This window comes from Salmo trutta, chromosome 4, assembly GCF_901001165.1.
Source record: "Salmo trutta chromosome 4, fSalTru1.1, whole genome shotgun sequence".
Taxonomy (NCBI): Eukaryota; Metazoa; Chordata; class Actinopteri; order Salmoniformes; family Salmonidae; genus Salmo; species Salmo trutta.
In genome coordinates this window covers 33,389,453-33,405,910 of record NC_042960.1, presented here as the reverse complement: position 1 = coordinate 33,405,910, position 16,458 = coordinate 33,389,453, and the positions used below count along the sequence as shown (strand labels likewise).

The 16,458-nt window shown below is 40.8% G+C and overlaps 1 protein-coding gene across 1 annotated transcript; it reads right to left on the bottom strand.

The window, feature by feature from the left end:
* Positions 1–1,948: 1,948 nt before the first annotated feature.
* Positions 1,949–15,863, bottom strand: LOC115192255 (UPF0690 protein C1orf52 homolog). The gene is made up of 3 exons (XM_029750552.1): positions 15,555–15,863; positions 4,586–4,799; positions 1,949–3,134 (listed from the first exon to the last, which is right to left on the bottom strand). The coding sequence occupies exons 1-3, from the start codon at positions 15,861–15,863 to the stop codon at positions 2,980–2,982; spliced, it is 678 nt and encodes a 225-aa protein (XP_029606412.1). The 3' UTR covers positions 1,949–2,979.
* Positions 15,864–16,458: the final 595 nt, after the last annotated feature.

Below are 16,458 nucleotides of genomic sequence, written 5' to 3'. Positions count from 1 at the left end.
ACACTTGGGAGTTCACTTATCAGCCATATATAAGGGAAGTTTGACTTACATGACATTTACAGGGGACATATACTTGACCTTACAGTAAGTGTATCATATCATGCCTAGTAAATCACTAAGTGATGTATAAATAAAACAACACTTAGAGGACATAGGCCTGCTTGACCTTACAGTAAACGTGTGGCATGCTGTATCATGTCATGCCTGTTTGTAACATTTCTTTCTACGCTTGGAGTAGTTCACTGCTGATGGATGAATTCATCTGAAGAAAAACAAAAAACAAAAAAAGGTAATTGGTCGAGTACACAGATTTGCAGGTGTTACAGCAGGTAGAGCGAAATGCTCGTGTTACTAACTCCAACAATGCAGTAGAACGTCTAGCAAGTACCATAGAAATAATCACAGAAATCTCAACAAGAAATCAAGAAATGACAGAATGGGTCCAATCAACAACCTAGAGTGAAAATATTAGAGTGAGCTGAGCATGTGTCAGAATCCAGAGTATAAATAGGTGGTGTGTATAGACAGTATATCATTTGGAAAGAAGACAGATTGGCAGTATTTCAATTACTTATGAGTATTTTGTCAATTTTACACTGGGCTGAACTACACGCCAATGTATTTTGTAACAAGATACTTTCGAGAACTGTAATTAGCTTTTTTAAAATAATTTTCAATACCATTTTTAATAGCAGTTCACCATTTTGTGGACCCCTTTCACCCCACATTGATATCAGAAGTCTGATGGCACCATTGTGTGATAAGAGCGTCTGCTAAATGAACGAAATATACAGTGCCTTCAGAAAGTATTCACACCGCTTGACTTTATCCAAATGTTGTTAGTTTGAATTTAAAATTGATTAAATTAAGATTGTCATTGGTCTACACACAATACCCCATATAGTCAAATTGGAATTGTTTTAGGACATTTTTACTTATTAATAAAACATCTAAAGCTGAAATTTCTAGTCAATAAGTATTCAACCCCTTTGTTATGGCAACCCTAAATAAGTTCAAGAGTAAAAATGTGCTTAACAAGACACATAATAAGTTGCATGGACTAACTGTGTGTGCAATAAAAGTGTTAAACATTTTTGAATGACCTCCTCATCCTTGTACCCCACACATACAATTATCTGTAATGTCCCTAAGTCGAGCAGTGAATTTCAAAGACAGATTCAACCACAAAGACCAGGAAAGTTGACCAATGCCTCGCACTGTGGAATAAGTCAAGGGGTATGAATACTTACTTTCTGAAGGCACTGTACTACTAGAGCAAATTAGCCTTCCCCACTAGTGAGACGGTAACGGACTGTATGTCTTATGCATTGCTGACAGGAGTTCTTTCCTTCCTCCCAGTCATACATGTGAATTTCCACACTACATTGCAAAACCCACGTCTTGTGTGAGGCATTCACCATCTTGAACATTGATGGATGTTACCTTGCTGGTCATCCACCGAGTCAGGGGAGAAGAGTTAGTTACCAACCGCAAAATATGGTTGATTGATTTTCCCATCTCCTGCTCCAGAGCTGGATCAGGTTCACATTTCAGGCAAGGCCAGGCACATACCTGGAACAGGAATATGATCAGAAGCATAATTTACCAGTATTTCAGATTAGCGGTCAATGACCGATATGGCAGGAATTCCTCTGATCACAGAACAGTTGTAGTTAAGAATTGCGGAAACATCTCTTCTTTTTTTTTCTAGGGCTAAATCACCCATTATATTTGCTCCATTGACTACTGGAAATTTCTGAATAGGGAACACACATTTCATGCATGTCAATGTATGACAATAGGAACTCTGTATTCATAAACAGAATGTCCATACCACCATGGTATAGTTTCATTGGAAATGACTAGCTATAAAGCACGAGGGCTAAGGAAATAAAAAAAACTGAACAAGAGTTAAAGTAATGTTTAACAGACAGAATCATTTCACAGGTGTTTCCAGTCATCCTTTACTTATCTGAAGTACACTGCCAGTACAGCATGTGGCAAAATGTTCCAAGTGACTCCTTTCACAACATGGCACCTTGAACGTCCCCTTGCTCCCCCCCTGGATTCTCACTCAACATTTTGCTTTGTTCATTACAGTTATGCTTGATTGACCATATAGCGTTCACGTCAATGTACAGTAGACTTCTTTGGTCAAGCTAAAGAATGACAGCTAATCAACAAAGTCATTAACATTCCCTTTATTGCATCAGTTGTGTATGACAAGGGAATTTACTACAAAACTGACATTAAAACTGTCAGTGTGTGGTTAACTGTATACATATTGTACAGACACAGTAAAAGAATCGGCAACATAAGTTACTACAACTGCAAATGAGCCTTTCCCTCCAGTGAAAAGGTTGTGTACCAAATGTGGCCCAATGGCGCCATCAGGTGGATATTTTTATGTAAATGAAAAGTTATCCGCTTGGATTCAATCAGTCTATCGAATGCGGTGTTTCTTGACCTCGCTCCCCATGTTCTCGCCAACAGACACACTAATAATGCAATGTCTTTACCGTAAATTTCTTGCTATTCAAAAATAAAAAGCCATATAAAAACATGGATCTACCCATGGTCCAAATGAACCCATTTTTGATTTCCCCCAAAGCAGTTCAAAGACATTCATCCAAATCAAGCCTATAATATGTTGGTCAGGCAGTTGTTTTACAACAAAACATTGGATAATACCTACAGACACACAAACTCAGGAATAAATACGTTTTCCACTAGTGTCTGGATAATATGCACGTCAAAGATATACCAAGGGATTACAAATAACAGTCCAAATGTTTCAATAACATCTATATCATGACGAGCACTGGACCATTCACATAAACGGGGGCTGGACACAGGAGAAGAGAGAGGAGTGTGAGGGAGTCTGAGGGGGAAAGCTGTAGGACAGTCCCTGAGGGTTAATGCACCCAGACTATGGACCAAAACCCAAATCAAAGCCCAGGTTTCAACCAGATCTAGGCCTCAGTCCGCGTTCTGCCTGAGAATCCTCTTCTCTTCCTCTACGAAACTCTTGTCAGAGGTGGCCTGGCCCAGATCCCTCTTCCTCTTCTCCTTCTGTTGGAAGCTCTCTACCCTCCTCTTTTTTGCTGACACGGATGCCTTGTCTCCGTCCTCGTCTACAACAGGGAGAAAACAGCACGTCAGAATTCTAATTCAGAAATGAACTGAGATTGCATAGCCACCTACTGTGCTTAGGTCTTACCTAACCAGCACCGATTTCGCCCCTGCTATAAATATCAAGTTACTGTGTATCAGAGAGGGAGAGAGAGAAATGATTTTCTGTATGAAAGTCATTGAGAGATGTGCAGGCATAGATATAGAACCCAGGTAGATAAGCAGATAGAGTTAAAGATGGTAGCACAAGTTCACTCCACAGCTTGAAATGTCTCCACTCGCGTCACAGAATTGCTAACTTCTCAGTGGCACAACTGGCTAGTACGTTTGTCAAGCGAGAAGTAACGTCGGTTTGCGAGTCATCGGGCCCTGGTTCAAGCAGCTGTATGAATTTGTACAGTTTACATCGGGTAGTACCAAATAAGATGGAAGCTGCACCACAGACAAAAGGGGAAACCCAGACAAATCACAGGGGCTATAAATCCGAAGCGTCCGTTTAGAACTTCTCGCCGCTAAATACTTACTTGACCCTTTCTAAAAGTTTTTTGTTGTTGTTGCATCGCTTAGGTGCAAGTGCGAATTTAAGTTTATTGGTCAGATACACTGTTTAGCAGGTGTTATAGCAGTGCAATGAACTAACTAGCTCCTAACAAGGCAGTCGAATGTCAAACAATTACAATTGTACGAAAAATACAACAAAAAAGCAAGATTAAGAACGGCGGGACAAATCCAATGAACAACCCAAATAGCACTGTAGCAGTATCAAAATGCAATTATGCATACAGTACCAGTCAAAAGTTTGGACACACCTACTCATTCCAGAGTTTCTTTATTTTGACTATTTTCTATATTGTAGAATAATAGTGAAGACATCAAAAGTATGAAATAACACATGGAATCATGTAGTAACCAAAAGTGTTAAATCAAAATATATTTTATATTTGAGATTCTTAAGTAGCCACCCTTTGCCTTGATGACAGCTTTGCACACTCACAATCCAGTATATAAATACATGGTGTGTATAAACCATACAACTAATACAATTTAGAATAGTAGAAATATTAGAATAAGCTATGGTCAGGGATACAGTGACCAAACGGGAAGTGACCAGTGGTTCAATGTCTCTACAAGATGGGAAAGCAGTGTTGGCTTTGAGTGTGTGTGAGTGACTGTTTTGTGTGAGTGAGTGTGCATCACCTGGTATGCTGAGTGAGTGCGTTTCAGTAGGCGTTCCCTAACAGAAATATGCAAATACATAATAAAACACACCAATAGGATCTTGCTAGTTTGTGGTTGGCTCTGCCCACCTGCTTGCTTGTTTCTGCCCATTGTTCTTCATTTGCTCCCATTGGAAAGAATGCCAATGATAAATCTTGGGTTAGTTATCAGTATTTTTGGCTATACTAAGCAGGCAGACCCTGGTCAGTCATACAGATATTGTTTTTCCCCCTACCTGAATCTGATGGCTGTTCATCTGTGGGCAGGAAGACAGCGTTGCCAGTGTGAGGCTGTGGAGCGTCTTCTCCGTTATCCTCGTAGATGTTGGACCACTTTATGGCCATGTCCATACCTGGGGGAGCTCCTTTCTTGGGCTTCTCTGTTTCTGTGGCGTAACTTTGAGGAGGGGGCACCGCATTCGTCTTCCACATCTTGAACTCCTTGGCAGGCTGCAGGCAAAAGATACTTATAATCAACTCCCCTTTTACTTTAAAAAACAAAAGGGTTCCCCTATTCATCTGTGCCTTAAGTGTACGGTTTACAATGCAACACATTTTACTGCACCTATCCGGTGTATGTGACAATAAAACACATACACTAAGTGGCCGGTTTATTAGGTAAACCCCATTCACAAAATTAGTTTGCGCCTACAGACAGTGAATCACGTGGCCGTGGCTTGCTATATAATGCAGGTAGACAGGCATCAAGACATTCAGTTACTGTTTGATTGAATGTTAGAATGGGCAAAGCGAGTGACCTAAGCTACTGAGCGTGGTATGATCTGTGCCATGCGTGACGGTTCTAGGGCTGTGGCGGTCACGAAATTTCGTCAGCCAGTGATTGTCTAGCAAATAATTGCCAGTTGCACGGTAATTGATCGTTAATTAACATAAACACATGTATCTCCTGGCTTCCTGGCCTACAAGCCACTGATGGAAACCTTTGGAACATCTACAGTCTAATAAATCCATGTAATATAGCCTACACCTTTACAATAAATCCATTTATTTATTTTTAAAATTGATATTAAGAAAATGTAGTCCATTTCAGAAGAACAGAATAGCATACTCTGAGTTGTCCTTATGTTAGGTTCTGATCTGGCTATGCTATATGGCTGTAGGCTACACTAGTTCAATTAGCAGACAAGACTTGTTTAGAAATCCGTGGCATTATTTTATATTATGAAGAATTCAATTGAACAAAGCTGAATAAAATAGAAAGGATATTTTCTCCAAACAATTTGAGGGAGTGCGCACATGCGGCTATTCTGTGTTGAGCAGTTAAAGGAATAGGTACTATTGCATGCTTAATTTAGCGTTATTAATGTAACTTCAGTTGTTCTACAAATGTTGGGCTATATGTTTTGATTTTTAATACCTTGTAAGGCTACATGATGCGACTAATGATGATTTGAAAAAAGTCGCTTGAAAAGGCATGAGCTCTGCTTTGTTTTTATTGTGCAGACTGTACACACTTCAACAGTCTCTCATTCACAAATTGACAAGCACTTGATATTTCCTCGAATTTCCCGGTGGCATCCCCTTTGTCTGGCCATAATGCACCCTAAAACAATCCATGCCTTTTGCAGCCAGTAGCCGTTGTGCCCTTGGGCTAAATATAATAATTAGAATGCCCTTCTCCCTGAGTGCTGCGTGCTCTGAAGCACCTCTCACACACATGGCTCTCCATCACGTGACCGAGTCTTTCTCACAGGCTACAAGTGAAGACAGACACGTCGAGGATGCAACTGCGTGTGTCCTTATCCAATTCGAGGCACATACATACTGAAGATATTGGAAGAACTGTCCACATTTACTTTTCGTCAGCCAACAAGATGAGTAGACCTAACAAACAGCAAAATCATTAGCCTGTCAATCTACTATCACCAATACTACAAAAGTTGACTCATTCCATTTTGTGCGAGGAATAAATATTACAAACATAGTTTGTGACAGTTGTGGGATGCGATAGATCCCAAATTAATACAACCACTAGCATCAAAAACACTTTTTTACACAATGAGGCTGATGCAACAGATCAGAACGTTTAGCTTTAAAATTTTGATAAACTATTAGGCTATTTCTTCACATTATAAGCGCAGCAATGTCCAAACGACAGTAGCTATAAGCGCGAATGTTTCATTGGCGGGAAAACACCATTATCAAAAGTGACCGCAAATGCGATTATACATGTAATGCTTTTATTATAAAGGTGCATTTTTATGGTGAAAAATATCTTCCCCAAACGTGAAACTCACAGGCTGCTTATGTATGCCAGTTAGGCTCTACACCCCTTGTAAAGCAGATTAATGTGCTTCATTTTAAGAAGTTATTTGGCCACTTTAGTGATACAAACCTTATCAAAACATATAGGCCTATGGGCTAGGCAACATGAGGTGTGCGACTAAGATTCGAAAAAGTAGCAAAAAAAGGCATTGTTTCTTACCTTATGCTGTGCATCATTCACAAGTGGTAATACATACCGTAAATTCCGGACTATAAGCCGCAACTTTTTTCCCACGCTTTGAACCCCGCGGCTTAAACAATGACGCGGCTAATGTATGGATTTTTCCCGCTTTCAATTTTTTTTCAAAAAAAAAAATAATAATTAAAAAAACACATTCTGTGACGTGCTCAGTTTTTTGGCGGCATGAAGCTTTCATTAGACCAATGAAATTGCCGAACAGGTTAAGGTCAAACAACTTTTTTGTTTACTGTTTAGATTAAATCGAGCGCGCTCAAACTTCCCATCATTCTGATTACGGTAGTCATTTTGTCACCCTCATCATGGCAAAGACACGGAGAAATGCATATAATGCAGCTTTCAAGTTGAAGGCGATCTGGCTGTTGGAAAAGGAAATCGAGCTGCTGCACGGGAGCTTGGTCTTAATGAGTCGATGATAAGACGTTGGAAACAGCAGCATGAGGAATTGACTCAGTGCAAAAAGACAACTAAAGCTTACTGCTAATTTTTTATTTTTTGTTACAAGCCGTGTTTCGTTAAAGCCTATTTATTTTTGTTACAAGCCGTGTTTCGTTAAAGCCTATTTACTTTTGTTACAAGCCGTGTTTCGTTAAAGCCTGTGTAAAGTTCCTTTGTTTCAATGTACTGGTAGGCACCTGCAGCTTATAGACATGTGCGGCTTATTTATGTGCAAAATAATATATATTTTTTAAATTCAGTGGGTGCGGCTTATATTCAGGTGCACTTAATAGTCCGGAAATTACGGTAATTCACAAGTGATAGTCTGATGGGTGACAATATTAGGCTATTCTTGATTTAAAACGTGTCTTTACATACAGTATGTTAAATAATATGTGTGAAATTTGTTTTGATTTAGAAAGGTGCATGATAATGGTCCAGTCTCGAAACAGGGGCAGGGGAAAAAAATACAATGTCATCTATGCACTTAAATAGCAAATGGAGGACACTTTTCCCGTGGTTCATTTTCATGCCAGCCAGGTAGGCTATACTCCTGTTGCAAAGAGAAGCAATGTGCTTAATAGTAGGAAAATGTAGAAATAAATATAGTAAGCCTAGCCTATAGAAAGCTGATGGAATCCTCCTCTATTAAAAAGAGGCCATCACTCTGTTTTCTAACACAATTGAATAGCCTATACAAATGTTGCGCAACATCAGCTCATGGGCTCTCATGAAGTGTTTGATTAGATTTGATTACATTTGCATTGATGTCAGAGGGATTAGAGGGACAATGGAGTGCTGAGTTCCAGGCAGTTAGCACGTTTGGTAGGCTACTAATGACCATCAGCAGCATCAGAGCTTGGAGAAGCCTAATTACCGTGACTAAACGGTCACATGGAATTTGGCTGCCTTCATGACTGCCGGTGTGGCGGTAATACAGTCACCACAACAGCCCTAGCCAGTTCCAGTATCTCAGAAACGGCCGGCCTCCTGGGCTTTTCACGCACGACAGTGTCCAGGGTTTACCGAGAATGGTGCGACAAACAAAAAAACATCCAGTCAGGGGAAGTCCTATGGGTGAAAACAGCTCGATGAGAGAAAATGGCAGGAATCATTTCAAGCTAACAGGTTAGCCACAAACAGGCAAATAACGGCGTAGTGGTGTGCAGAACGGCATCTCGGAACGCACAACTCGTCAGTCCTTGTCACGTATGGGCTATTGCAGCAGACGACCATGCTGGTTTGCATTCCTATCAGCTAAAAACAAGAAGAAGCAGATCCAGTGGGCACGCCATCACCAACACTGGACAACTGAGGAGTGGAAAAACATTGCCTGGTCGAACGAATCCCGCTTCCTGTTGGGTCATGCTGATGGCAGAGTCAGGATTTGGTGTAAGCAACAAGGTCCCATCCTGCCTGGTGTCAACAGTACAGGCTGGTGGCGGTGGTGTAGGGAATGTTTTCCTGGCCCATTGATACCAGGCTGTTCTGGAGGCAAAAGGGGGGTCCGACCTGCTACTAGATGAGTGTACCTAATAAACTGGCACTGAGTGTACAAACATTAGGAACACCTGCTCTTTCCATGAAAGACTGACCAGGTGAAAGCTATGATCCCTTATTGATGTCACTTGTTAAATCCACTTCAAATCAGTGTAGATGAAGGGGAGGAGACAGGTTAAAGAAGGATTTTTAAGCCCTGAGACAATTGAAACATGGATTGTGTATGTATGCCATTCAGTGTGGACGGGCAAGACAAAATATTTAAGTGCCTTTGAACGGGGTATGGTAGTAGGTGCCAGGCGCACCGGTTTGTGTCAAGCTCAACAGTTTCCCGTGTGTATCAAGAATGGTCCACCACCCAAAGGACATCCAGCCAACTTGACAACTGTGGGAAGCACTGGAGTCAACATGGGCCAGTTTCGCATACTTGTAGTCCATGCCACAACAAATTGAGGCTTTTCTGAGGGCAAAAGGCTGTGCAACCCAATATTAGGAAGGTGTTCCTAATGTTTTGTACACTCAGTGTATACAGTAAAAAATATAATAATAAAATGCTATTTAGCAGACGCTTTTATCCAAAGCGATTAACAGTCATGCATGCATGCATTTTACATATGGGTGGGTGGCCCCAGCAGGAATCGAACCCACAACCCTTAGCGTTGCAGACACCATTCTCTTATGACAGTAGTTATAGTAGTTATAGCTACCAGATTGTAACGGGCTAATGCTATGTTCCATTAGCCGTTTCAGAATAGGTACCGTTTGGTGTAGCAGAGAATTTGACCAACCTTTACTTGGCGATACTATCATCGTTCTCGATTTGGCCAACCAGGGGTGCAAATTGACTAACCAAACCTCATTAACTGGGCAACAAACAGCAGAACATTTTCCAAACAGTCAAATGACATGACCAACAGAAAATACTATCCATGCAATACAAGGAATGGACATTTTTCATTAAGAGATACATTTTAATGAAAACAAGCAACAATAGCAAGCCTATCGTCTAACACTCAAAGGCTAAAGCCTATTATTGAACACACAACTGCTGTAACGAAGCAGTTCATCAAACCACCTTTTTCAAACATTTACCAAAATGCAATTCCAAGGAAAACACTGTTCTAAACAGTGCACTTAATGCGAGCGGTTTCATATATGACAGAGATTAAAATTACTATCAGAAACTTAGAAAAGAGGCGGAATCTAATAGCAACAACTAGGATGTGCTGCTAATATGGCTAGGATTGTGCCATTGGCTTGTTAATATAAAAAAAGTTGATATGAAAACCAATAGAATAGGAGAGAAATGCTGGTAATTGGCATGAGGAAGCTTTTATAAAAGAATTGCCACCACATTTCTATGGTTGGATTTTTGCTAGGCTACTTTGAAGCAAGGTAAGACATTCCGCAATACTTTAAGTCAAACGTTCAGGTTTCAAAGAATGATACTGCCTCAACCGTGGTAATGTGGTGGGTGACGAACTGATAGCCTGCCTACCGTTGACTATAGCTTATGCACTCGAATGGCGGGCGCGCTTTAATTACGAGTTGAAATTGAGAAATAAAAATAGCTCTTTTTAAAAGTGTGGTCATCAAGAGGTTAACACGCGACTGCATTTAGAATGTGTTGCACAATGACTGGGTTTATAAAAAGAACATTTCACTCTAGTACCAGCTTTTCGAGGAGCTGCTCTCAGGTGAAAGGCTATTCCGATCCTCAAACTAGTTTCTGTATGCTTTGTGCGTGTGATAAATAAGATACATGACGACTAATGAAAATACAGTCGAGAAAATTAATTCCCACTAAAGCATGACCGGTCAAATGTATTTTCAGCATCTAAAACCGATTAACGGTTAAGATCCCTAGGCCAAACATTTATCTTCTAAAATGTCTGTCAAATCAAAATGATCTGCTCCAGCTGCAGGTGGCTCTTTTGAACTTAGAAAATGCTCCGTTATTAAAAAAATTAATGTTTTGCTCCATGAAATAATCCAACAATATGTACGCCGCCATCTTGTCTATTTAAAATCTTCTCTCATTGATTGAGGCAGGTGGGTCCACCCCAAAGTGTCTCGATCAATGAGATCGCCAAAGTAACCAAAGTAACAGGTTACTTTGGCCCAAGAACGCCAAAGTAACCTGTTTAAATGACTATCACCCTGTAGCACTCACATCTGTAGCCATGAATTGCTTTGAAAGGTCAAGGCTCACATCAACATCATCCCAGACACCCTGGACCCATTCCATTTCGCCCTAACAGATCCACAGTGGTGTATATTCATGGATGCCAAGCTTCCCCCAAAAAACGGACCCAGCAATAATTAATTTTTTATTTTTCATTTTTCCTCTCTTGTATAAAAAGTATAAAATAGCCAATCAGCGTGAATTGTCCTAGCGCACCAAAAAAAAAAGTGTCAAGGGAAGTCAGTTTGGATTTGGCTTCACTCCTATCACATCGCATTAAGAGAAATACGCAATTGACAGAAACAACTTGAATTGTTGCATCTTGTGTTCCTCCGGTGGCTAGCTAGCTAAAATTGACCCTTTCCTAAATTAGCCTTGTGGTTTTACTTAATTCTCTGTACTGGCCAATGATTATAACGGCAATTCTATCCAACCATAAATTCAAACATTGTGCCCCTGGACTGAAAGAATGGAAGTTCAATATGTAGCTAGATGTAGAAGGCTAATGTTAACTAGCTAATGCGGCCCACGAACGGAAATTAGGCTAGCGAACAAGCATTTTAGCCAGGAAGCTTAGGACAACAAAAACTAAAAGCGTGTACTGTATGACAGAGTCAAGAACGCACGCAAACACACACATCAGAACCATGGACAGCCACCTCATATTTAGCTTAAGTTGATTGAACTAAATTGTTTATTGTTTCTTTTAGTTGTCACTGTAGACTAATAAGCACAGGTGATTTGATGATGTTGAAATGTGAAAGTTGAAATGGTGATGGAATAGTGGAGGCAGCTCCTGTTTTATTTGCGACTTGCGGTGACTGTGGTTCTAAATCAATAGTTATTTAGTAGTCTGAAAATACTTGCTTGACCATGCTGTAGGTTATGTAACTGTTTGTTCCATGCAATATGCTTTGTGGACTTCACCGGAAAGAGGTTGCCATCCGGTTTTGTTATGAAACAAAGGTGTGGTTGAATCTATTCTGCCACTGTCTTCTTCTTGTCTCGGCCTTAGGCCTATATATCATGGTTGCAAGGCAAATTAACTAACAGGGTATAGAGCAAACACTATTATCACAACATAGGTTGTAATATGGCTTATTTTTTTCTGGCTTGGCTCCCCCAGTGATTTCACCCATGCACCGCTAGTGTTGCACTCCACATGGCCCTTTCCCACTTAGACAAAAGGAACACCTATGTGAGAATGCTGTTAACTGATTACAGCTCAGCGTTCAACGCCATAGTGCCCTCTAAGATCACTAAGCTAAGGACCCTGGGACTGAACACCCCCCTCTGCAACTGGATGCTGCACTTCCTGATGGGACGTCCCCAGGTGGTGAGGGAAGCAACAACATCCGTCACGCTGACCCTCAACACGGGTGCCCCTCAGGGGTGCGTGCTCAGTCCCCTCCTGTACTCCCTGTTCACCCACGACTGTGTATCCCTGCTCGACTCCAACACCATCATTAAGTTTGCAGATGAAACGACGGTGGAAGGTCTGATCACCGACGCCGTGATAGCCTATAGGTAGGTGGTCATAGACCTGGCAGTGTGGACTACAGGAAACGGAGGGCTGAGTACGCCCCCATTCACATCGATGGGGCTGTAGTGGAGCGGGTCGAGAGCTTCAAGTTCCTCAGTGTCCACATCACTAAGAGATCTATCAAGGTCCAAACACACCAACACAGTCGTGAAAATGGCACGACAACACCTTTCCCCCCTCAGGAAGCTGAAAAGATTTGGCATGGGCCATCAGATCCTTAAAAAGTTCTACAGCTGCACCATTGAGAGCATCTTGACTGGCTGCATCACCGCTTGGTATGGCAACTGCTTGGCATCCAACTGCAAGGCAGTACAGAGGGTAGTGCATACGGCCCTGTATATCACTGGGTCGAACCCTCTGCCATCCAAGACCTCTATACCAGGCAGAGGAAGACCCTAACAATTGTCAAAGACTCCAGACACCCAAGTCATAGACAGTTCTCTCTGCTACCACACAGCAAGCAATACCGATGCGCAAAGACTGGATCCAACAAGACCCTGAACAGCTTCTACCCCCAAGTCATAAGACTGCTAAATAGTTAGTTAAATAGTTAACCAAATAGTCTGGATAGCTATCTGCTTTGACCCTAACTCATCACATACATTGTTGCTACCATTTACCATCTGCCATTTTATTCCTAGTTAAATGTACAAATCTACTTCAATTACCTCCTACCCCTGCACATCTACTCGGTACTGGTACCCCTTGTATATACTGATGTATTTATTATTACGTGTTTTACTTTTCTATTATTATTTTTTCTTTGCATTGTTGGGAAGAGCATTTCACTTAGTCCACAGATGGAGGCATACACATTGTTGGATTACTTCATCGAGTAAAACATTTATTTTAATAAATGGGGCATTTTCTAAATTCTAACGAACCACCTGCAACTGGACACAGACATTTGAGAAGATACATGTTTGGCTGAATCGAGAACAAAGATAGTATCGTCAAGTTAAGGTTGGTCGAACATTCTCTGCTACGCCAAACAGTACCTATCCTGTAACACTAATGGAGCATCACATTAGCCGTTACAATCTGCTAGCCATTATAGCAGATGAGCTGGCAGTCAAGTAAAACTTGAAAATCCCTGGAATAGAGCTTGCCAGTTGACGAGCCGTGGAAAGTTAGCGGAAGTGGATGATGAGTTCGAATCAAACAGCGCATCAAGCAAAGTTGGTGAAGACGAATGTTCTGAATGGACAACAGTAGTATCGAAAAACTGGAACAAAAAGGAAATTGTCTAAAATTGGAGTGGAGGATACGTATATGAATGAAAATGAATTGTTTCTTGTTGGGATGCATTTGTTGAGTAAGAAAGCATATGTGGGAGACTCGTTTGAGGTGTCAAAAATGGTGAAGTATGTGCTGGGAAAAGTAGTCTGTCATAGTTACCAGGAGTGGTCTTATTTGGATTAATTGTATTTCTGAAGAACAGAGGAAGGTTGCAGTGAGAATCTGGACAACAGAAGGTGTGTTTTGAACTTTGGAGTAGAGCACCAGTCAGAGGAGTCATCTCAGGGGTGACGACGGATGTTCAGGTTGAATCCCTGAAGAGATTTCCTGGTGTGGTTGGTGCCTGGCGTCTGACCAGCTGGGTGAATGGAAAAAAATAAGAAAGTCTTGTCAGTCCTGTTTTTTTTTTTTGATAAAGAGAAAATACCTACGCATGTGAAGCTTGGTTATGTAAGATACGCTGTAAGAGCTTTCATCCCCAAACCATTGCAGTGTAAGAATTGTAAAGGACTTGGCCATGTTTCAAGTGTGTGCAGATGGAGAGAGTATATTGAAGAACGGTGTGTAGAAGGACGACGGTGTTGCAATTTCGGTGGGGATCATGATCCCAAGTTCCTGGAGTGCCCTGTAAGGGTGAAGGAGATTGAGGTGGCAAAAGTTAGAACGGTCAATCAAATCTCCTATGTAAAGGGGATTAAAAGAATTGAGAAAACAAGTGATGCTAGTGAAGATATGGTAGTGGACGCACCACAGCGTAGCTGCAAGTCAAAAGATACCCTGTGTGTTAAAAATGTGGATTTTGTGGCGTTCATGGCCACAGTTACAAACTGTACAGCCCTAAAAAATTGTCAAAGACCCCAGCCATAGACTGTTCTCTCTACTACCGCATGGCAAGTGGTACCAGAGCACCAAGAAATGTTTTTGGGACTTAATGATCTTACATCTGAAGACTTGCAAGGGTTACTGGTACCAGAAGACCAGACCTCCCAGGATCCCCTTGAGCCTTTGTTGGGATGAGATCTGTTTTTTTATTAACAGAAAATATTTGATTTAGTTTATTTACTGTTAGTTTGGTAGTTAATTCCATTTGTGGGAATCCTGTTTCCATCCCACACTGTAGGTCGCGGAATACACATTAAATTGTGTGATCGCCAATATAGCAAAGAAGAACTCTCCAACTTGTAGTCCTAAAACATGGAAATAAATTAACTCTGGTTTGTTCAGCCATCCCTATGGCAAAAAACAGGGTTTGGGAATAAACGCCGAAAATAAGGTCTAAGGTTAATACAGGCTTAGGAGGTCGTATACGTTTTGTTATATGAGATAATAGCAGTCAGTTAACGAGACCTTTGTGAATGATGAAACTTTTATGGTTTATGTTTTTTTATTATCACAAATTCTTCAAAATTCACAAACAATGACGTTAGCTGATGAAGGTTCTCACAGAACAAAACTATAAGATCAAAGCCTGTGATTACCACAGACATTTTCCTGCTTTTATCCAAAAACGACATTCATTTTCCTCATAGTAGCCTTTGTCCAAGGAACCATGGCGGAGTAAGTGTCTACAAAAATAATTACTATTTCTCTCTAAACCTGTGGCAACACTGTAGTGTTGGTTGCTTGTAAAACTAACGTTATCTAGCTGTTAGAATACAGTACAGTGGTGTTTCACTGGCTAATGTAACACTACACTGACGTTAGCTACTAAGCAGTAGCTGCTATATTGTTGTATCGCTGTAGGAATTAGCTAGCTAGTTAACGCCACATTTCAAGCTACACGGAATGCTAGCTAGCTTCGTATTTTTACAGTACCTCTTCGGGAGCTTTCACGGCGCGGCTCTCCCAATCTATCTGTTTATTCAATGGGTTGTACAGGAAGGATGGCTTGGCAACCGACTTGAAGAGCTCGTCGGGTTTGGGTAGAGGAACTCCACTAACCGCCCGCTTGGTCCCGTGTTGGGGAGATTTGTTGCCGCTTCCAGTAGCATCGTCCCCCCCCTTTCCTCTCGATTTCTTCTGGCCCTGTTCATCAGAATCGCTGCTGTTACTATCGCTACTGTCACTCAGATCATCGTAACTCATGAAGTAATGGAAAGAGTCTGGTTTCTTCTTATCAACCATACTGATGAAAGGATTACATTAGCTAGTAATACGATGAATTGAACTTTAGAGATAGGACTATAATGCCCTAGCTAATTAGCAAGCAACCTTGATGATTTTTCTGGTTACTCCATTTTGAATCACTATTGCCGTAAGATTCGTAATACCCTAAAAACTTGTCGTAAAACTATTTTCTTAAAGGAGCAGTAGTCCCTTTTTTCAAGACACTCTACATAACTTTTGTGAACAGTTATTTTCCTCAAACTCAATGCACAACCATATTGTATATTTACCAAAATCAAAATGTATTTTCATTTCTTAAACCAGGGCTGTAATATACAGTGTGTGTGAGTGTCTCCTAACTGACAGATTATTCGTATGGTATACAGTATATACTGATAAAAAATATAAACACAACATATGTTGGTCCGATGTTTCATGAACTGAAATAACAGATCTAAGAAATTTTCCATACGCACAAAAAGGTTATTTCTTTCAAATTTAGTTCACAAATGTATTGACATTCCTGTTAGTGAGTATTTCTCCTTTGCCAAGATAATACATCCACCTGTGACAGGTGTGGCATATCAAGAAGCTGATTAAACAGCATGATCAT

Coding starts and splice junctions, on each gene's coding strand:
- LOC115192255 (XM_029750552.1), bottom strand. CDS start 15,863: ATGGTTGATAAGAAGAAACCAGACTCTTTCCATTACTTCATGAGTTAC. Junction 4,800..15,554: donor CCGTGAAAGCTCCCGAAGAG/GTACTGTAAAAA, acceptor TTTTGCCTGCAG/CCTGCCAAGGAGTTCAAGAT. Junction 3,135..4,585: donor TGAACAGCCATCAGATTCAG/GTAGGGGGAAAA, acceptor TCCCTGTTGTAG/ACGAGGACGGAGACAAGGCA.